General features: G+C 34.8%; 2 protein-coding genes across 4 annotated transcripts in view; both read left to right on the forward strand.

Annotated features, from left to right (window-relative positions):
- Window positions 1-3,686, forward strand: part of LOC114342607 (disco-interacting protein 2) — a 1,011,532-nt gene extending 1,007,846 nt beyond the window's left edge. Inside the window, exon 22 of the mRNA XM_050658584.1 lies at window positions 3,591-3,686. The gene's annotated coding sequence lies outside the window, so the exon portion shown is untranslated. The remainder of the gene's footprint in view (window positions 1-3,590) is intronic.
- Window positions 1-3,804, forward strand: part of LOC126889880 (nuclear envelope phosphatase-regulatory subunit 1-like) — a 51,409-nt gene extending 47,605 nt beyond the window's left edge. For all 3 annotated transcript variants that reach the window (XM_050658586.1, XM_050658585.1, XM_050658587.1), the window contains one exon: window positions 3,591-3,804. In XM_050658586.1, the coding sequence (XP_050514543.1) occupies window positions 3,591-3,739 (149 nt within the window). In that variant the 3' untranslated portion in view covers window positions 3,740-3,804. The remainder of the gene's footprint in view (window positions 1-3,590) is intronic.
- The last annotated feature ends 16,581 nt before the right edge of the window (window positions 3,805-20,385 follow it).

A 20,385-nucleotide genomic window follows, 5' to 3' on the forward strand; every position in this document is an offset into this window, starting at 1 on the left:
GTGGCACCAATTGATGCCGAAATGGAAAAGCATAGGTTAAGATGGTTTTGTCATCTTCAAGGCCGAGTCCATAATCACTCAATACGAAAAATTGATTATCTGCAGGTTCCCAGATAGAATATATTTTTCTTCCTAGGAGAGGAAGACAAAAGAACACTAAGAAAGTGTAGATTAACTTCACACCGCAGTGATATTAACTTATCCCAAACATTCACGAGCCTTAGCACAACATGATATAATAATCAAACATAAAGTTAACTTTGAAGAGGTGAAAAGAATTATACTAAAAAACATTTTTTTGTCATTCACATGAGTAAAGGATTACAATTGTTGATGCGCTGTCACCAAAATGGAACATAGAGAACAAAAGATTTTCGCGGAGTGACCCTACGGATTCTTTAGCATTATACTGTGGTAAAGAGGAGAAAGTCTTTTTGGTGAAGCATTAGTTTTGCTCATATGTAATTGGCCGACGTAATTGTGTAAGTCTGCGATACGTGTGTTGTGTGATCAATTCACAAAACGGTTCAATAAACGTTTTCCAAGTAATGTTGTAATTTTTAAGGTTATTAAAAGTTTAGAAATGCAGGTAATGTATTGTGCCAACGAAAAAGAAACTCAAGGCGTCCCAGGACAGTTTACAACAACAATAACCATGACCTTGTTTTGAGCGAATCTTGGAAATTCCGAAAGACAGCGTTGCATCTTGGCTTAAAAAGAACTTCCTTGCAAAGAATCCTGAAGGATCTGGGTGCATTTTCGTATGTGATTCAGGTACATCAAAAATTACACCCTCGGGATTATCGCAGTAGAGTGGAATATTGCGCCAAAATTCTTGCGTTACAGTATGAAAGTCTTGAAGTTTTGAAAAATTTATAGTATATCTTAAATACAAAGTTCGATATGAAGAAAACATATAAAAGACGAGGATATTTTAAGAAGGGGATTAGTATGATTATTATAATTATTGTTATTGTTCGAGATGGGTATCTGAAGGGCATAATGTAAAGCGACACCTCAGTAAGCCCTACGATCATGTACGTGTATATTCAAAATAAAAAGATGGTGTAGAATCAATGTTCTTTCCTGAGCTCGAGTGTTTGCCTTTTCCGTCCCTTAAGGTCCAATAAGACATGGCGATCTTGCCAGGATATATCGAATTTTGTATTTAAGATGTACGTGAGAAATGCTAATTAGATATACGTTAAAAAGTTTTTCCAGCACAACGGGACAACTTACCATACTGCTGTCGCAGTTCGTCAATTTCTTCAGGGACATTTTCCAAGCAAATTCATTTTACGATTTACTGACTTATACCTTATCCTTCACATTCTCCAGACCTCCCACGGCTAAAACTGTCGTTTTTAAACGGGCACCACAAACTATCGACGAATTAAAGGATGCCGTTAGAGCTTTCCTCGCGGACCTGAGACAACCCTTTTTCTATGACATGACGTGTAACTTAGAACATCGGTCTTATGTCTGTATTGAGCGAGGATGAGCACATTTAGAATATGTAATAAAGTGTCAATAATATGTATTTCTTAAAATAAAATAACTACAAGAGTAACTACTGTTTATTTTGGGATATACTATATACTGTATTACTAGTGTGACCAACTCAAATTCAACCGAATTCGGGACAAGGCTGAAAAATACCTGAAATCCGGCACTTTTCAATGAAAATGGGGCCATTTTTTTAATATAAAAATGTATTATCTTTTTTTTTTTGATTATTTTTATGTTGACAAATTATTTTTTGACGTTTCGACTTCCAATCCGGAAATCGTTCTTAAAAAAGAAAAAAATTAGAACATGAACTGATGTTGTTTTTCCATGTAAATATAACCTTTACGTTAATATAAAAATATAATAATCATTACAACCAATTGTGGCTTAATCCCATCAAAAATATAATACAGAAACGAAAAAAAATCCACAGTCTGAGTTTTCGTAGAACTGTAATACCACGATATAAAATGCATACTAGTCCAGGGTAATAAGGTTTTTCCCATGACACTTCAACAGCCAGGGTACTGAGGAGATTTTTCGACAGGTAATACCTATAAGAACAAATTGTAACTATTTCCTGCGTAGGATCTGGCGTCCATTTTTATTTATAAACAATTTAGTGTCAGAAACGACCTTTTTTCCCTTTTTTCAAATCACTGGAAAACACTGAAATTTATGGTTTTTTATTACAAACATCTTCAAGGACATGGAAAAAGCTTTAAAATGGCGTATTACAAAGTTTGATATACTCATTTATTGTTAATATATTTGCGAAAAAAGGTCGAAATTGCAGAAAAATTAATTTTGCAATAACTATTATAAAAATTAGTGTACACCTTTGAAATTTTTGTCAAATGAGGGTTCTTTGGTGCTTAATATGTGACAAAATTTTCAACGCGATTCATTTAATTGTTTACATTTTATTCAAATTGTTTATCCCAGAGAGTTTTTTGCAATAACATAAGTCAGAAAAAAATTATGTTAGAACCATTCTACAAGTGTCAAATGAAAGAGCATGAGCTAAAATTTTCAAATTGGTTTAAAAAAAGTGAATAAAAGATGCATTTATTAGTAATAAATAATTATGCAAAAGTATCGTGAATTTTTCTTTATAAACTTTTTATTTTTTTTATACAATAAATTATATATAATTATTACAATTTTTTATCAATTATTATATACATAATATTACTTGGTAGTTGGGCACATGGGCACCTACAACACGGTAAAAAAATAATTTTTTTTGAAAAAAGTTATTTAAAAGTTTATAAGGAAAAATTGACGATACTTTTGCATAATTATTTATTACTAGAAAATGCTTTTTTTAACCAATTTAAAGTTTAGCTCATGCTCTTTCATTTACAATGGATCTAAAATAATTTTTTCTGATTTATGTTATTGCAAAAAAGCTCTCTGGGATAAACAGTTTCAATAAAATTTAAACAATTGAATGAATCGCTTTGAAATTTTTATCACATATTAAGCACCAAAGAACCCTCATTTGGTTATTGCGAAATTACTTTTATTTGCAATTTCGACCTTTTTTCCCAATTATATTAACAATAAATGGGTATATCAACCTTTCTAAGACGCCATTTTAAAGCTTTTCCATGCCCTCGAAAATGTTTGTACTAAAAACCATAAGATTCACGGTTTTCCATTGATTTGGAAAAAAGGCCGTTTTTTGACACTAAATTGTTTATAAATGAAAATGGCCTCCAGATCCTACACAGGAAATAGTTACAATTTGTTCTTATAGGTATTACCTGTCGATGAACCTGACGGTTCAGTACCCTGGCCTGTACGTTTTAGATGCCGTATTAATATTACACTATAAAAATTGTCGACTTTTTCGTCCCACCAATTCAATTTGATATGAATTCTTAGAAGAATAACGTATTCAAAATTTCAAAATGTAATTTTACCAAAACGTTGAAAATTCGTATGACCCGGAAGCCTTGTCCCGGACACGACTTCGTAATTCGGGCCATGTCTCGGATTTTTCGGACTAGTTGGTCACACTATTTTTTCTTATATATATTAGCCATTTTTGCTCATATTTTTTGTTTCATTTTTAGTTGTGATATTACTACTTGGTGTACATAAAAGAGTTATTGCATCTTCCATAATAACTTCGAGAACTAGGGAAGTTTTAGGAGATTTTAACATGTCATGTGACGATAGCGGTAAATTAATTCTACGACCAAGGCCAACAAATATTACCTGACAGTTACATTGCTATTGTAGTGTTTTGTAAATATTTGTTCTAATAAATAATTATTTTGTATTAAATTGTATTATTGTATTGTTTATAGACTAATGGCCGGTTTCATCAACGACAAATAGTGATTTATTCTATTAGGTCTGGATACCGCGTACGAGAAAAAAGTTGATTAATAGCAAGCTGAAAATTTGTTAATAGCTTAAGGGTGTCTAGTCGGACAAACTTTTATATATGGGAATACTGGAACAGGGGAAGTTTTAATTGTGGAACAGGTTAAAAATTCGGAACGGTCAGACCACGAAAACGGCACATGTATTTTGTCCGACAGAACAGACTTAAACTCTCCGAACAGAGATTAAACTCTCATGCAAAAATCAGACTGCTATTTATCACCAAATGGGCGTTTTAATGAGTGGAACATGTAGAATATGTCAAATGACAGGAATTATGACAGGTGATTAATAGCAGTCTGATTTTTGCACGAGAGTTTAATCTCTGTTCGGAGAGTTTTAGTCTGTTCTGTCGGACAAAATACATGTGCCGTTTTCGTGGTCTGACCGTTCCGAATTTTTAACCTGTTCCACAATTAAAACTGCCCATGTTCCAGTGTTCCCATATATCAAAGTTTATCCGACTAGACACCCTTAAGCTATTAACAAATTTTCAGCTTGCTATTAATCAACTTTTTTTCATACGCGGGATCCAGACCTATATGAATAAAGTTATTCGACCAATAAATTGACATTTGACCATTTTACTAACGTCAAATAAGACTTATTTTATTTATTTATGAAATAAGTATTTACTCTTCGAATAAATTGGGCAAGATAATCTCTCTGTAAATAACTATCAGAAAGTAAATTCGTCAGTTTAACTTTAAATTATCAAAATTATATTGAAACAAAATAAAAATATAAACGTCTAATAAATTTTATTAATTAGACGTTAATAAATTGACGAAATTATCAAAAACATAAATAAGAACCTTTTCGAAGCAGGACTACAGGTCGCAAAGAAAGCAAGAACTAAAGAAGAGAAAATAAGCAATGAAACTAAACAACTAATGATGATAAACAACATCAACTAATTAGACAACTAATTACTTAATAGAGCGGATCATTGAAAACAACAGGGGCTTAAAATGTCTAAGACTCGCAGTGGGTATTCAAAAAATCATCAAAATTAAAGACGCCAATATTAAGGAAGAGAAGGACAAACGTAAAATAACAAAAATAGTCGAATACTTCAACAAAACCTTGTACAGTTCGCAAAGCCAGCCTAATGAATCAACAAAGAACAACGTCAAAAGAAAAAAAGTGGGATCAGAAGTACTACCAAATACAGGGTGTAACAAAAATACAGGTCATAAATTAAATCACATATTCTGGGACCAAAAATAGTTCGATTGAACCTAACTTACCTTAGTACAAATATGCATACAAAAAAAGTTATAGCCCTTTGAAGTTACAAAATGAAAATCGATTTTTTCCGATATATCGAAAGCTATTACAGATTTTTTAATGAAAATGGACATGTGGTATTCTTATGGCAGGAACATCTTAAAAAGAAATTATAGTGAAATTTGTGAACCCCATAAAAATTTTATGGGGGTTTTGTTCCCTTGAACCCCCCCAAACTTTTACGTACGTTCCAATTAAATTATTATTGTGGCACCATTAGCTAAACACAATATTTTTAAAACTTTTTTCCTCCTAGTACTTTTTCGAAAAGCTAGTTTTTATCGAGATATTTTGAATATTTTTCAAATCCACCACATATTTTGTATACTGACAAGAGACCTGGTAGTAATATGAAAATTTATTTATAAATTACAGTTTGAGATATATTTATATATCGTGTCTTAATGTCGTGTCGTGATAATACGTGTCTTAACGAAAAAATACTAGGAGGCAAAAAAGTTTTAAAAACATTGTGTTTAACTAATGGTACCGCAATAATGGTTTAATTGGAACGTACACAAACATTTGGGGGACTTAAAGACACAAAACCCCCATAAAATTTTTATGTAAATATATTAAACTGTATTAAATTAACTCGATTAAAACTGGTTTATCAAAAAAATACTAAGAGACAAAAAAGTTTTAAAAACATTGTGTTTAACTAATGGTACCACAACAATAATTTAATTGGAGCGTACATAAAAGTTTGGGGGGGTTTAAGGGAACAAAACCCCCATAAATTTTTTATGGGGTTCACAAATTTTACTATAATTTCGTTTTAAGATGTTCCTGCCATAAGAATGCCACATGGCCAGTTTCGATAAAAGATCTATAATAGTTTTCGATATATTGGAAAAAATCAATTTTCATTTTGTAACTTCAAAGGGCTATAACTTTTTTTGTAGGCATATTTGTACTAAGGTAAGTTAGGTTCAATCGAACTATTTTTGGTCCCAGAATATGTTTTAATTTATGACCTGTATTTTTGTTACACCCTGTATAAAGGGATTTGAAAGCTTTAAAAGAACTAAAAAATAATAAAACTCCAGGACACGACGGTATAATTGCCGAGCTATTGAAAGTTTGAAAGTAAGCAAGACAGTAACAATCCCTATACTAACAGAGCTATTTAATAGAGGTCTCCATAATAGCAAGCTCCCTTAAGACTGGAACGAGAGTCTAGTAATACTCTTACACAAAAAAGGGGACAAATGTGACCTACAGAATTATAGAATTGAAGACACGAGTGGATGAAGGTGCTATGTTACAAAATTTAGATTTTGAGAAAATTAAGGTTAAAGTTTTTCATTGTAAACTTTTCTCACATTCACTTTTATTAGGTAAAAACTTTTCTATGTCGTTACTAGTATATGGAATATGTTATTCACGGAAAAAAATATCAACAAAAAAAAATGTGTCTTACCAAAATTTGAAAAAAACAGTACATAACACCTTCATCCACTGTATAATTCTAAAGAAATTAAAACAACTACTGTTTTATGGAAGAATCATGTATTAAAGAAAAACTTATCTAATCAGCTAACAAGATGTTATTGCTTAATATAAGGTAATAACAGTAATATAACGTAATACATTATTTTTTTTCTAAGATTGGTTCATAGAAATATCGATATTCTGGTTTTACAAACTTAAGCTGTTCTTGGAGATTTTTTCTTTTTTCTTCAGAGATAGTTCCATATTTCTCCCGAATTCTTTCGATTTCAATATTCTCTGGCGCTGCTGTTCTATTCTTATTTTGAAGAATATTTACTTTTCTAAAAGGAACTGTTTCGTCATATGATTCTTTATACAAATAGGAACCATACTCTTCCACTCTTATCCATTTAATACCGTCTCTAAATCTGACTGTTTCATTTAGTTCGTCCTTTTTTCTGTTAGTAAGATGAAGTTTTTGCGGTAGATCAGCAATCCTTCTAAAGTGTTGAGCCATGTCGATGACTTGATTTTTTCGGCTAGCCTTTGAAATTATTTCCCGGTACGTATCTGGTACATATACCGTGTCGTGTTTTCGTAAAACCTTCTCGATTCTTCCGAAGTCTCTGTCACAATCTAAGTAAGTATGGCCAACCTCAGGAAACTTGTGGTCAATACAACGGAAGTATCCCTTCAAAATAAGATACTGATAAAGGCAAATCATGTGGAAGTTCTTGTTCTGGCCCGCACATGAATCGGACCAGATGATCAGATAATCCTTTTTGGTGATGCTTTCGTCGACTTCAATATATCTGAGTAGAGAACTGCATATTTCTGCACTTCCTCTGTTTGCAAGATCTTCGGTCCAGGTACAAAAACATGCTTTGTCTAGGCCTTTTGTAGTAATATGCACCCCAAAATTATAAAACCACATTTGCCTAAGGTAAAATGCTTTGGACGTTGTTATTTTTGGCAGTGGCATTGTTTGTTGCATATCGATTGTAATATAGACCAAGTTGTCTGAATCTTTTGCTTTTTCCTTGTCAACTTTGAGCGCTTTAGTTGATGCTGTGTAGTTTTCTTTATGTCCATCGTTAGATTCACCTCCATCACAGATACTACACGTATCACTTTTCGGATACCCAAATGATAAATTAAACTCTCGCGAAAAAATGTTGGAATATGAACATTTTTTAATTCTAAATTTTCCAGGAAGTTGTGCCAGATTACATTCCTCAAGATAGAACTCATACATTTTGCTCACATTTAGTAGGGGAGAAAGATATTTTTTATGAGGATTTCTATTTCTGGAATAGTGCGACTCTTCGACAGGAAATTTATTTATGTGCTCTATCACAAAATCCCTAACATCTTGGCCTATTTTGTGTGGCCTATTGGAGTGCTTACCTCTGCGATCTGGAGGAGGTGCTGCTACACTACTATTTATACGATTCTTTATAACATCAAGTTTTTTTCTGCCTATTTGGTATAGAGCGCATAACGCTTCTTTGCACACCTTTACGGTAAATCCATTTTTTGTAACGTTATACGTATATGACGCAATTTTATGTTTAACAGCATCTTTTCTTTCCCTCAACACTGGTTTTTTAATGATTGATTTAAATAGTAAAGCATTTTTTGCATTAATATCAAGTCTATAAAATTCATCCAAAAATGCCTTCCTGTCATCTGCTGAAAATTTAGTGCTACAAGAAAATCTACAGCCTTGTCTACAAAGAATACCTTTTTCTGGCTCCTTTCTTGGAACGGGAATGTTTTTGTAAGACAAATATTCTTCACCTTTTGCTCTATCTAAAGCTGCTTTGTGTTTCTTCCACGTATTTGGATCTCGTTTTCGTTTTTTGGAAACTTTTGCTGTCGTTGAAAAAATCTTTTGCTTTCTTTGTTTTTCATTTTCTTGGTCAACCTCGTTAGACCCGTTAGAAGGATTAATTATAGGCTTTTGAACAATCCCGCTTCCTTCTTTGTCTCCAGAAATGAATGTACCTCCAACAAGGTTTTTTACATGACTGTGGTCCGCTCTTTCTTCGTCCTCCGTGACACTAGTTCCTGAAGAACTGCTTCCTTCATTACTCGGAAAGTATTCAGCATCACCACTGCTGTCTGACAAGAATGGTTGGGTCCCCTCCAAATCTGAAAATAAAAACAGCTATTTACTTCTTACAGCTCCTTCTTTGTCTCCAGAAATGAATGTACCTCCAACAAGGTTTTTTACATGACTGTGGTCCGCTCTTTCTTCCTCCTCCGTGACACTAGTTCCTGAAGAACTGCTTCCTTCATTACTCGGAAAGTATTCAGCATCACCACTGCTGTCTGACAAGAATGGTTGGGTCCCCTCCAAATCTGAAAATAAAAACAGCTATTTACTTATACTTATATTTTAATTCTTCCTAATTATTATTGTTTAAAAATTACTTTTGAAAAGATAGGGGAATCCCCGGAGCAATCAAGTGTAAATATTTATAACAGATGATAGTTGGGTTATGTATTTCAACCAGCTCATTTACACTTTTATATAAATATTATGATCTAAATACCTATTGCCCAAAATATAATAAAACTTAATTATTTCATAACAACAGGATTGCACTTACCTGTTACATTTGAAATTTCAATGTTGAGGTTAGAACTTGCTGTGAATTCATTTTCATCATTTGGCAAATTTTGACAGTTTATTTGTTCCTGCACTAGTTTTAACATTTGTTTACCTCTGGAACTCATTATAAATGTTAACTAGCATTAATATTATGATATTACTGCAAAAAACTGTAACAATGACACAGAACACGTGCGCGCAATACCAACTCACCAAGTAAAACAAAATGGCCAGTGAGTGGATGAAGGGGTTATGTGTGTCACTTAACACCATCATTCATATGACGAAGGTATACAAAATATTACATGAATGTGGATGAAGGTATTTTGTGCCTATAACACCTTCTTCCATTATTCACTGGAAAATAATGTAACATAACTCCTTCATCCTTTAAAAAACCTAGACTTCTGTTACGAATCTTAGAATTCTAATGTGGCCACGTGATAAACAGGTACATAACACCTTCATCCATACAAAAAAACCGTTTTTAGAAAAATGTTACATAGCACCTTCATCCACTCGTGTCTTCAATTATATCGTGGCTCAATCAAGTATATGTACATACAAACTATTTATGAGAATTATTAACAACCGCTTGACCAATAACCTACAAAAGGACCCCGCACAAACCTTATGGAAAATAGGTCTCAGTGGATTTCGTTCATACTTTGGGAAAATACTCTTTGAAGCATCCTGATAAAAAGTTCTCATGGGCACATCTCAATCGTATGAAGGATTTTCAAGATATAGAGGTCCAAACTCGGAAAATTATAAGCTTTACGGGGTATTCCAATTCCGTGAGTTACTGGTTATTTGGCAACATGTAGAAGTTTGGATCAAGGAAAAGTACTAGTAGTCTAGGATTTTTTTCTGGCTATCCAATGGCAACCTTTACTTTGACCTTGACCTTCAACGGACGTCATATTCTAGAGTTTCGAGGGTTTTAGGCATTAAATTGATATAAAGATTACTCATGGGTTTTTGGGATCGCAAAACACGAATATGCCATCAGAATTGCCCTCCGGATGACGTGGTGGCCAGGGCCACTGCAAAGGACGTCATCTTCTTGAGTTTCGATGATTTTTGGCATTTAATTGATGCAAATGAATTACTGGAGGGTTTTTTGAGGTCGCTAAACACGAATATGCCACCAGAACCGGCTCCCGGAACAGCTGGTTTCCAAGGTCAATGAAAAGGGCTCCTGGAGTTTCGAGTACTTTTTGTTTGTATTTTCGAAATTTATTTGTATTATTAATTTCGAGTCTTTGGTACTACATTGATGCAAACGGATTAATTATAGGTTTTTGGGGTTGCTGAACACGAACACGTGATTACATTGTGCCGTAGGCACAATAGTGCCTACGGCATTCGATTGGTGGGTCGGATCTGATAGTGTATGCATGTTCAGCAACCCCAAAAACCTAAGAGTAATCCATTTGATTCCTCCGAAACTCCAGAAGATAACCTGTCTTAGGCAGCAGGTGCTCCTGTGTCTGTGCTGATCACGTATTCGTGTTCAGCAACTCGAAAAACCTATAACTAATCCGTTTGCATTAATGTAGTACCAAAGACCCTCGAAACTCCAGGAGCCCCTTTCATTGACCTTGGAAATCAGGTGTTCCGGGAGTCGGTTCTGGTGGCATATTCGTGTATAGCGACCTCAAAAAACCCTCCAGTAATTCATTTGCATCAATTAAATCCCGAAAACCATCGAAATTCTAGAAGATGACGTCCCTTGCAGAGACCCTGGCTACCACGTCATCCGGAGGGCAAGTCTGATGGCATATTCGTGTTTAGCGATCCCAAAAACCCATGAGTAATCTGTTTATATTAATTGAATGCCGAAAACCCTCGAAACTTTAGAAGATGACGTCCGTTGAAGGTCAAGGTCAAAGTAAAGGTCGCCATTGGATAGCCAGGAAAAAATCATAGACTACTAGTACTTTTCCTTGATCCAAACTTCTACATGTTGCCAAATAACCAGTAACTCACGAAATTGGAATACCCCGTAAATCTTATAATTTTCCGAGTTTGGGCCTCTATATCTTGAAAATTCTTCATACGATTGAGTTGTGCCCATGAGAACTTTTTATCAGGATGCTTCAAAGAGTATTTTCTTAAAGTATGAACGAAATCCACTGGGACCTATTTTCCATAAGGTTTGTGCGGGGTCCTTTACAATTACCAACCGGTGGAACAGACTAGCTTCCACAAAAGATATAGTAGGTACATCAGATCATCTCCTGACAATGAGAACATTGATAGAGAAGACAAATGAATACCAACTACTCGTATTTCTTGCCTTCGTAGACTATGAAAAGGCGTTTGATAGTATCGAGATGTGGGCCGTAGAACAATTAATAATTATAGAATAAATTCGAGATATAGGCAACTAATACATAATATATATGAAAATGAGATATAGACAACTATGATAGTACAACTAGACGAAAATACAAATTTCATCCCAATTAAGAGAGACTTGAGACAGAGGAAGACATAATATCGCTAAATATTTTCAACCTAGCCCTAGTAAGACGTATCCAAAATACAAATTGGTCAACCTATGGCATTAACGTTAATGGCAACAAGCTAAAACCACCTCAGAATCGCTAACGACATTGTGATTATACGCTGTTGTGAGCTCGTACGTAGAGAGGATATTTAAAAGGTCGTGAGCGCCAGTAGTGACAAGTCAGGGAACTTTTTCTGGAAATTTGACATAAATGTCAGAGTGATTAATTTAAAACATTGACAATAAAAACATAAATAGGAAAAAAAACAGTTGGTCAAAGCTGTGGTATATATTTTTACCTTAAATATACTTACGTTTTAAATACTGAATTTAATATTTCGTAATATGTAATTATAAATTATCTATTAATCTTAGCGCCATCTACATGATAATTGTGAAAGTATCCGAAGTAAGAAATTAATATTTCATCAATAAAACCTCAATAAAATGATTTGCAAAATCTTAAAAAAATCGATTACAATAGGGAACTTGCATAAATTTTTAAATTCGAAAAAAATGCTATAAATCACAACAGAACATAATTTAAAACATGTATTAAAGATAAAAAATTTTTGTAGGTCTTTCGTTTGGCCCCCAAAGGCGATTAAAAATTCAAATTAAAACAGGTGGCCTAAAACGCGTCGTGACGTCACTCGTTTGTACATTTACATTTTTCCAACAAAGTAAACAGAATTTTAAATTAGACGTTATAAACGTCAGTAGAAAATACATTTATTTGACGTTACAAGTGTTTTGATCGTTTGAACTATTCATAGAAAACTGTACTTTTACAAAATGGTTTTATTTTCCGTAGTAAACCTTCTTTCGTTTCCTTCAATAACTATATCAAACTCCAATGTCAACAAACTGGTATATATTATTACAATGACATACGATAAGTTAATAGAATATAAATATTTTTCCTTTATTTCGCGACGAGGTATACCAAAATAGGTGGAGGCCAATAAACTAAAGAAGAAGAAGAAGAATATACCTAATTATAACCATAAACGGAACCATATAGTTAAACTGAGTGACGTCACGGGCCGTTTGACCTATTTTAAGAGGATCGGTACGTATTTTTGGCTGCAATGCTATTCAAATGGGGATTCATTTTTTTCGAATCCTGAGAAAACTAATAAGTATTTTAGAAAAATTTAAACGCAGAATGAGAGATTACGTTATTAGCGAGGGCCGAAAGTCCCTGAGAACTTCTATAATGTTTATTTTAATAAGTTACAGGGGTGAAAAACTAAGAGAAAATGTAGTGTGATTTTTAATTTCAAATATCTCATTCGAAAGAAACTTCTTATATATTCTAAGGGACTTTCGGCCCTCGATAATAATTTGGTCTTTCATTTTGTGTTTAAATTTTTTAAAAATATTTATTAGTTTTTTCAGGATTCGAAAAAAATGGACACCATGTCCGTGGAAATCGAACATTCGCTATCTTTGTCATACAACGCAGTCAGTCGAATATATTGTTATGACAAGACATAAGACAGTGACAAGTAGAGATGTGTCCGACCCGCTATTTTGATATAGCAATTCATTCTGCTACTGCTTTTTAACGCTTTTACGATGATAATAAAATCAATCAAAGAGTTGCTTATTAAATAGTATTGATAGAGATTGATAGTGCATTTGAAAAATAATAATTGATTTAAGGCGTACAATTAATAAAAAGTTATTTATTGTTTATATATTATTTATGGAAAATCTAAGTATTTCAAGTCATTAAAGTTCAAATAAAAGTATTATTTTATAAGATTTTGTTCCGATAACCGTGAATAGGTACGAGTTTAGCTATAAAGGAAAGTGCCCATGGTGGCATAAAATGTAGTAAATGCTAATGCTTCAAGTACGTACTACATTTTTGAAGATTTCACTACTCTTAAAAAGCATTTGCTTTTCTCCGTAGTATTTGCTTCTATTTACCAGCCTACATAGAAGAATGTACTACGCTTTTGAAGTATGTGCTTGTTTAGTAGTATTTTGCTTCAGTTTAAGTGAAGTTGGTGGGTGGACGTCTTCGGCGTAGGTATTTTTTTGTTACAATAGGGCAGCATTTATGAATGTGTGTCATAGAAAAATTTACAAACTAAGAAGAAGATTCTTAATTTTTGGGGTCATTCTTTTATCAAATAAAATTTAATAATTGTGAAGAAGATTAACAATTGTTCATTTTTATCCTCGCGTAACTCGTTTGTCGCTTCGGAATCTGAGTCACTCGTTTTTACTCATGTACAATTCTAATAATTAAATAATCCAACAAATAGTTTATTCCTTTAAACGAGAATAAAATTTAATGCGAAAATTCTTGGTTTACCGATAGATTTTATAGATCATATTTTCACTATAAATTTAAAATTAATTTGAAAAATACAAAAGTAATTAATTTGATTTATGTAAAAAAGTACTTACTTCAATTGAGCTTACCGTCTATTTCTTCGCTTTTCATTAACACATTTCTTGTAACAACGTCCCATATTTTAATTTGCGCAAATAAAGAAATAAATAAAGTCTTTATAAATTAATTGAGTAATACTACATTTATAAAACGCAGTTCTTCACATGTTCAAACCTTATTTAAGCTTTCCATGGTAACAGTACATTATTAAAATAACTTTACAACTTTTTTTCTTTTTCGACTATTTGTATACGCTGTGAGCTCGTACGTAGAGGGGATATTTATAAATTCGTGAGCGCCAGTAGTGGCAAGTCTGTAAACGTTTACCGGAAATTTGACATAAAAGTCAAAGTGAATAATTTAAAATTAAAATTAAAAACATTAATTATACACAATATTAGTTGGTCAAAGCTGTGGTATATATTTTTATCTTAAATATACTTACGTTTTAAATACTGAATTTACGTTTTTTTAATGTTCCGTAATATGTAATTATAAATTAATCTATATTGTGAAATATTATTTATAATAATATACACGATAATTGTGAAAGTATCCGAAGTAAGAAATTAATATTTCATCAATAGAACGTCAAAATGATTAGCAAAATCTTAAAAAAATCTGTTACAATTTAATTACTTTTTAGCGTTGTAAATATTAAGCGATAACAATTAAATGATAAATTTAAAAATTACCAGTGAAAGTTGAATTAGTAATCCGCCAGGAGCGACACCAGCGAAGCTCAGAGCGAATAGTATATAAATAATGGTAATTATACAAGTAAAGGTTATCCAAGAACCAAGAATGTTCAAAAACTGAACGAAACCGAAATAGCCATCTCTACCTTTCTAATGACAATGTCACTGTCAACCTAATATTTTCATCTGCAGTTTCCATACCAGTGAGAATTTTACTACACGTAATTTGCCGTGTGAAGACAGAAAAAGTAGGGATAGCCGTAAAATATTTGCGAATTATGTACCCATAGCCTTAAGATACCGAAGACTTTAAATTTGTACTTCTAAGTTATTATGAGTTTTTGAAGCGTGAAATTTTGGAAATCTCATTTTTATACAAAACTGAACATTATTATGTAATAAAAAAAATGTGCAAGTTCCCTATTTAATTACTTTTTTGCGTTGTAAATATTACGCGATAAAACTTAAATAATAAATTAAAAAATTTCCGGCGAAAGTAATCCGCTAGTTAGCGACACCAGCGAAGCTCAGACCGTATAGCTAGTTCATTCGAGGAACTGCAAAATATGATGGAGTAACTCGCAGGCCGCTCCAAATATGTGGCATGGGCTTAAAAATGTATGCGACAAAAACAAAAATCATGACAAAGATAACGCCAGACGTATAATTATAAATGGCAGTGAGATAGAAAAAGTCCAGGATATTATCTACTTAGTTCGAATCCTCAAACTTGACAAAGAGAACCAAAGTGCGGAAATTACTAGAAGAGCAAGACTAGCATGGGCAGGATTTGGCAAACTTAGTTGGATACTTAAGAACCGCAAAATACCCCAATATTTGAGGAGGAAAGTGTTTAACCAGTGCATCCTTTCTATCATGACATATGGATGTCAAATCTGGATCCTAACCAATTGAAATATGAATAAACTAGCCACAACAGAAAGTACAAGAGTGTGAGATAAAAAGAGGAACGACTGGGTAAGAAAAACAAAAGTCGAGGACATAAACAAAAAAAGTTGCTAAACTTAAATGGAGCTTCGCAGGCCGCACTGCTAGACAAAAAGACCAACGTTGGAATGCAACAATACAACACTGGAAACCTTACGAAAGTAAACGACCGAGAGGAAGACCACAGATGTGATGGGTAGATGATATTAAAAGAGTAGCCGGAACAAATTGGAAATATGTTGCTCAAGATAGAGACCGATGGAAGGAGTTGGGAGAGGCCTATGTCCAAACGTGGACGATAGAAGACTAAGAAAAAGAAGAACATCTTCTGGAGCTGATTTGACAGGTATTTCTGATTATTTTCATAAGTTTTTAATAAGAACACTTATTTTTTTAAATACAGTTTTCCCGTTATTTAAGCTTAATTATTTAGATTTGAGTATTCGCCGAAAAAATATACATCCAAGTACCTATAACTCACTTTGAATTAATACTAAAAGGTTTTTCAAGTAACAATGTATTTATATTAGATTCAATTTGGAGAACAATAAAATTTTGTCAAAACTTTTAGTTTTTTAGTTATTTGTAAATGAATATACATACCTATATGAATGAATATTTAAAACGAGCTTTTTTCACGAAAAATTACAATATTTTATCTTCAATATAACTCAAAGGTATTGATTTGTTTTAATAACTTCATCATCACATCAATGACGTTACAACTCTTCGGGAGTCTTTGCCGCGTTTACTATTACCTTCCATGTTTGTCGGTCATGTGACATTAATTCCGACCCATTTTCTCCAGATCTTCTTTGGCTACATATTTCCACCTTTTTCTAGGCCGTCCTACAGACCTTCTTCCATCTGGCCTTTCCCAGAAAACATTGTTTATAAGGCGATTGTCGTTACTGCGTATCACATGCCCTGCCCATCTGAGCTGATCTGAGTTTATTGGCCTTTATATTATTATATCTGACTCGATTTTCCTTTCCGAATAGAGACCGTAACTCGTTATTGTACCTGCGCCTCCATTCGTTTGTCACGCTGTCTCTGCAAGGGCCATATATTATTCGAAGGATTTTGCGTTCCCACACGAGCTATTTATTTACTTCTCTTTTTGATAGCGTCTATGTTTCGCTTCCATACGCGACTGCTGGTCATATTATGGTCTTATATCTGGATTTTTGCACATCGTGAAAGAAGTTTTGATAGATATTTAAATTCTTTAACCACTTTGAAGTTATGATCAAGTTTTTAGTAATGTTTTGCCTTATTTACCGTCATTCTTGTTTTGAGACTACCATGTATTTTGTTTTTTATTTTTGTCTTTTGAGACGATCATGTAGGTATTTAATAACTTGATATCTCAAATTTTGCTTAGAATGTCCCTTTATCGATTTATGGGGTTATTTTTAATAAAATAATTTTTACCCCTGGGAAGGGGTAGCATCCACCCTCAGGATAAAATAACAAGTTGGCACCATGTCATTTTTGTTTCCTAGATGTATCCCCTAACTACTCACCAATTATTGTAATGAAAATCGATGAAGGTTCAACCAAATCGAAGGAGAAAACTTTCAGTGATTGCACTAAAAATATTTTTCTGTCTATTGCTTGTATTTTGTTTTTCCTTCTTTGATATTTCATCATCACATTGTTTGATTTGCTTGTATAGGATAAATTGCTATGTGGAAATGCGTTCAATGTGTGTCCCCGTTTAGGATTTTGTCCTCTTCAGGGTTTGTAGTGAATGTGTAGTGTTGGCAGCAAAAGCAAACAGTCCGAAAAACACACTGGGGCAAGCGCCGTGTCCTGGTGTTTTTGGATCCTGGGTTATGCCGGACGGTGGTGTCCAGAAGGCTAAGAAGTCAACAGAGAAGAAAGTTTGATGGATTGTTGTTGGTTCCATAGACATTTACGTGTACTGTCCGTGCTTTGCTCTCGACCAGTCTCCCTAGAAACCATTGTACAACGACAGGCGAACCTGCGTCCCTCGTCGGCGGTCAGGAGGTGGCTTTGAGCGCAGCGTGGACAGTGTGCGTTCGAGTGGAGAAAATAGTTGCGGCTATTTTCTTGGGACGAACAGGTATAATTGTGCAATGAAGTTGGGAAACCGCAAAAAACCAACTTCTCCCTGTTCGGGGTAGGGAAGAGGAAATGTTAGAGGTGGGTACGGTAGGCTAACGGGGTAGCCTCAAGGATGTTTTCGTACTCCACCGGGAGTTTGTCAATGCATGTTTGCATTAGAGCGGACGGTACATGAATCTTTTTGCGTTTGGGCTTTCGGTGGAGTACGTGGCCGGAAGATGAACAGAAACATTTGAGAGATTCTTGTGTGTCGGAAGGGGGGCCGTTGATTACTTTGATTGTGAAGTTCCTGTTTAGAGAGTTTATTCTCTCGGTGATTTTGGGGGTGTTCGAGATGTTATGGATTTCGTTTGAGGGATATCGCCAGTGCTCATAGTTGCATCTACGCAAGATTCTACGTTCTGTTCTCAACAACCTCTCTTGTTTTTGTCTTGAACAAAGAGAGTAGATACATGATTTGTACTCCATGACGGGTCGAATAAAGGTCTTGTAAGTGTGTATGAGAGTCTTCTTGTGTGTCTTGCCAATTTTTCCCGAGAGAGCGTTGAGAAGTCTGGCCCTGTTCCTTACCCTATCTAAAGTTGCCTTTAGATCTGCGTCCCAGTTGAGAGTCCTGGTGAACAGTACTCCCAAATAGTTCGCAGTCGGGCTAACAACAAGCCTTTCTCCCAACAGTCTCAGTGGATATTGGTCGTCTTCATTGGCTATGATTCTATTTGACACAGAAGGGGCGCGAAACACAATTGTTGTTGTTTTGTTCGCGTTCAGCGTGACTCTCCACTTACAACACCATTCGCCGACGCCGTCCAACAGAGCCTGGGCTCTTCTGAAGAGGAGTCTTGGGTTGTATCGAGAGGTTGTTGAGAGCAGAGTCGTGTCGTCTGCATAGAGAAACAGCCGAGTACCTGGGATATTTTGGTTAGTGATGTCGCTGTTGTAGATGATGTACAACAGCGGTGCTAGGACTGAACCCTGGGGAACTCCAGCTTGTGGAGTGAAGGGGGTGGACTTTTGATCGCCTATTTTAACTCTGACAGTACGGTTGTGGAGGTAGGAGTGTACAATTTTGGTAAATTGCAATGGTAGCCCGATGTCCAGAAGTTTCCGAACAAGCCCATCGTGCCAGACCTGGTCGAAAGCCTTCTGCACATCCAGAAATGTGGCTATGGCGAATGAACCATCGTTGATGGTTTGAGTAACATTGGTAGTGAAATCTATTAATGCATGTTTAGTAGATTTACCTGACTGGAATCCGTATTGGAATTTTGGTATGATATTGTGGTTTTCGAGAAAGTCATTGAGCCTCTCTTTTAGGATTAGCTCAAGAACTTTACCCAGAGTATTGATTAATGAAATTGGTCTATAGGATTCCACGTGGGTTGGGGGTTTGCCTTTTTTCAAAAGCATGATGGTGTTGGCCACCTTCCAAGGAGTAGGAAAGTGGCTGTTTTTGAGACATGCATTGAATATTTTAGTTAGAAGAGGAATGATACTCTCTGGAAGTTTTTTGAGGCACCTTCGGTTGATGCCATCAGGTCCGGGAGCGCTGTTTTTGCCGATTTGGCAAAAGCTCTCCGTTTCCCTGTTTGTGAGGGGGTCCATGATAGGATCATAGACTGGAATGTAGTGGTTGAGAGTAACATTTACAATGTATTCTGTGTTGAATTTAAATATGCGATCAAAGTTCGGGTTATCTGGGGTTTGAAAATTGTTTTGAAGCGAATTTCTGAATGCTTCGGCTTTCCCTTCTGGGGAATTGACTATGTGATTGTTGACCAACAGATGGGATGGTTGAGATAGTTTTTGTTTTGTTAGGACTTTGAATTTTTGCCAGAATTTACCTCCGTCTCTGTAGTCCAGTTTTGAGGTAGTATCTTCCCACCGGCGAGCCGTTAGGACAGATATCTCCCTCTTTATTCTGGCACAGATCCGGTTGTACTCTGTTTTGATTAGTGGGTTTCTGTTGGCCTTGTATTGACGTAGAAGACGTCGTTTTTGTTGGATTTTGGCAATGATGTATTGTGGAAGTGCCGGTGATGTATAGGTTATTTGTTTGAGTGGAATTGCGTGCGTGATCGCCTCAGTGATGAGGTTCTCGATTTCGGTTGCACTGGTGTCGATACTATCGTTAGTATCGAGTTCGCCTAACATAGGGAAATTTTGTGTGATGAAGTTTTGGAATTCAGTCCAGTTAGCGTGACGATAGTCTCTTATAGATCTTGGAGGGTTTGGTTGTTTTGGAATTAGTATGTCGGTGTCGACAAGAAGAGGTAAGTGGTCTGACGTTATTGAATCGCCTATGTGGCATCTATCCCCGAACCGATCCAGAATGTTACTAGTAACTAGGATGTGGTCGACAATAGAGGCCCCATTGGCGTTCAAAAACGTGAGTTCAGTGTTGGTGATTCTTGAAATGGGAAGGTCTAGTAGATAATCCGTGAGGCGGATGCCTTCTGGGTTTAAACGGTGATCACCA

This window comes from Diabrotica virgifera, chromosome 8 (assembly GCF_917563875.1).
Source record: "Diabrotica virgifera virgifera chromosome 8, PGI_DIABVI_V3a".
NCBI classification, from domain to species: domain Eukaryota; kingdom Metazoa; phylum Arthropoda; class Insecta; order Coleoptera; family Chrysomelidae; genus Diabrotica; species Diabrotica virgifera.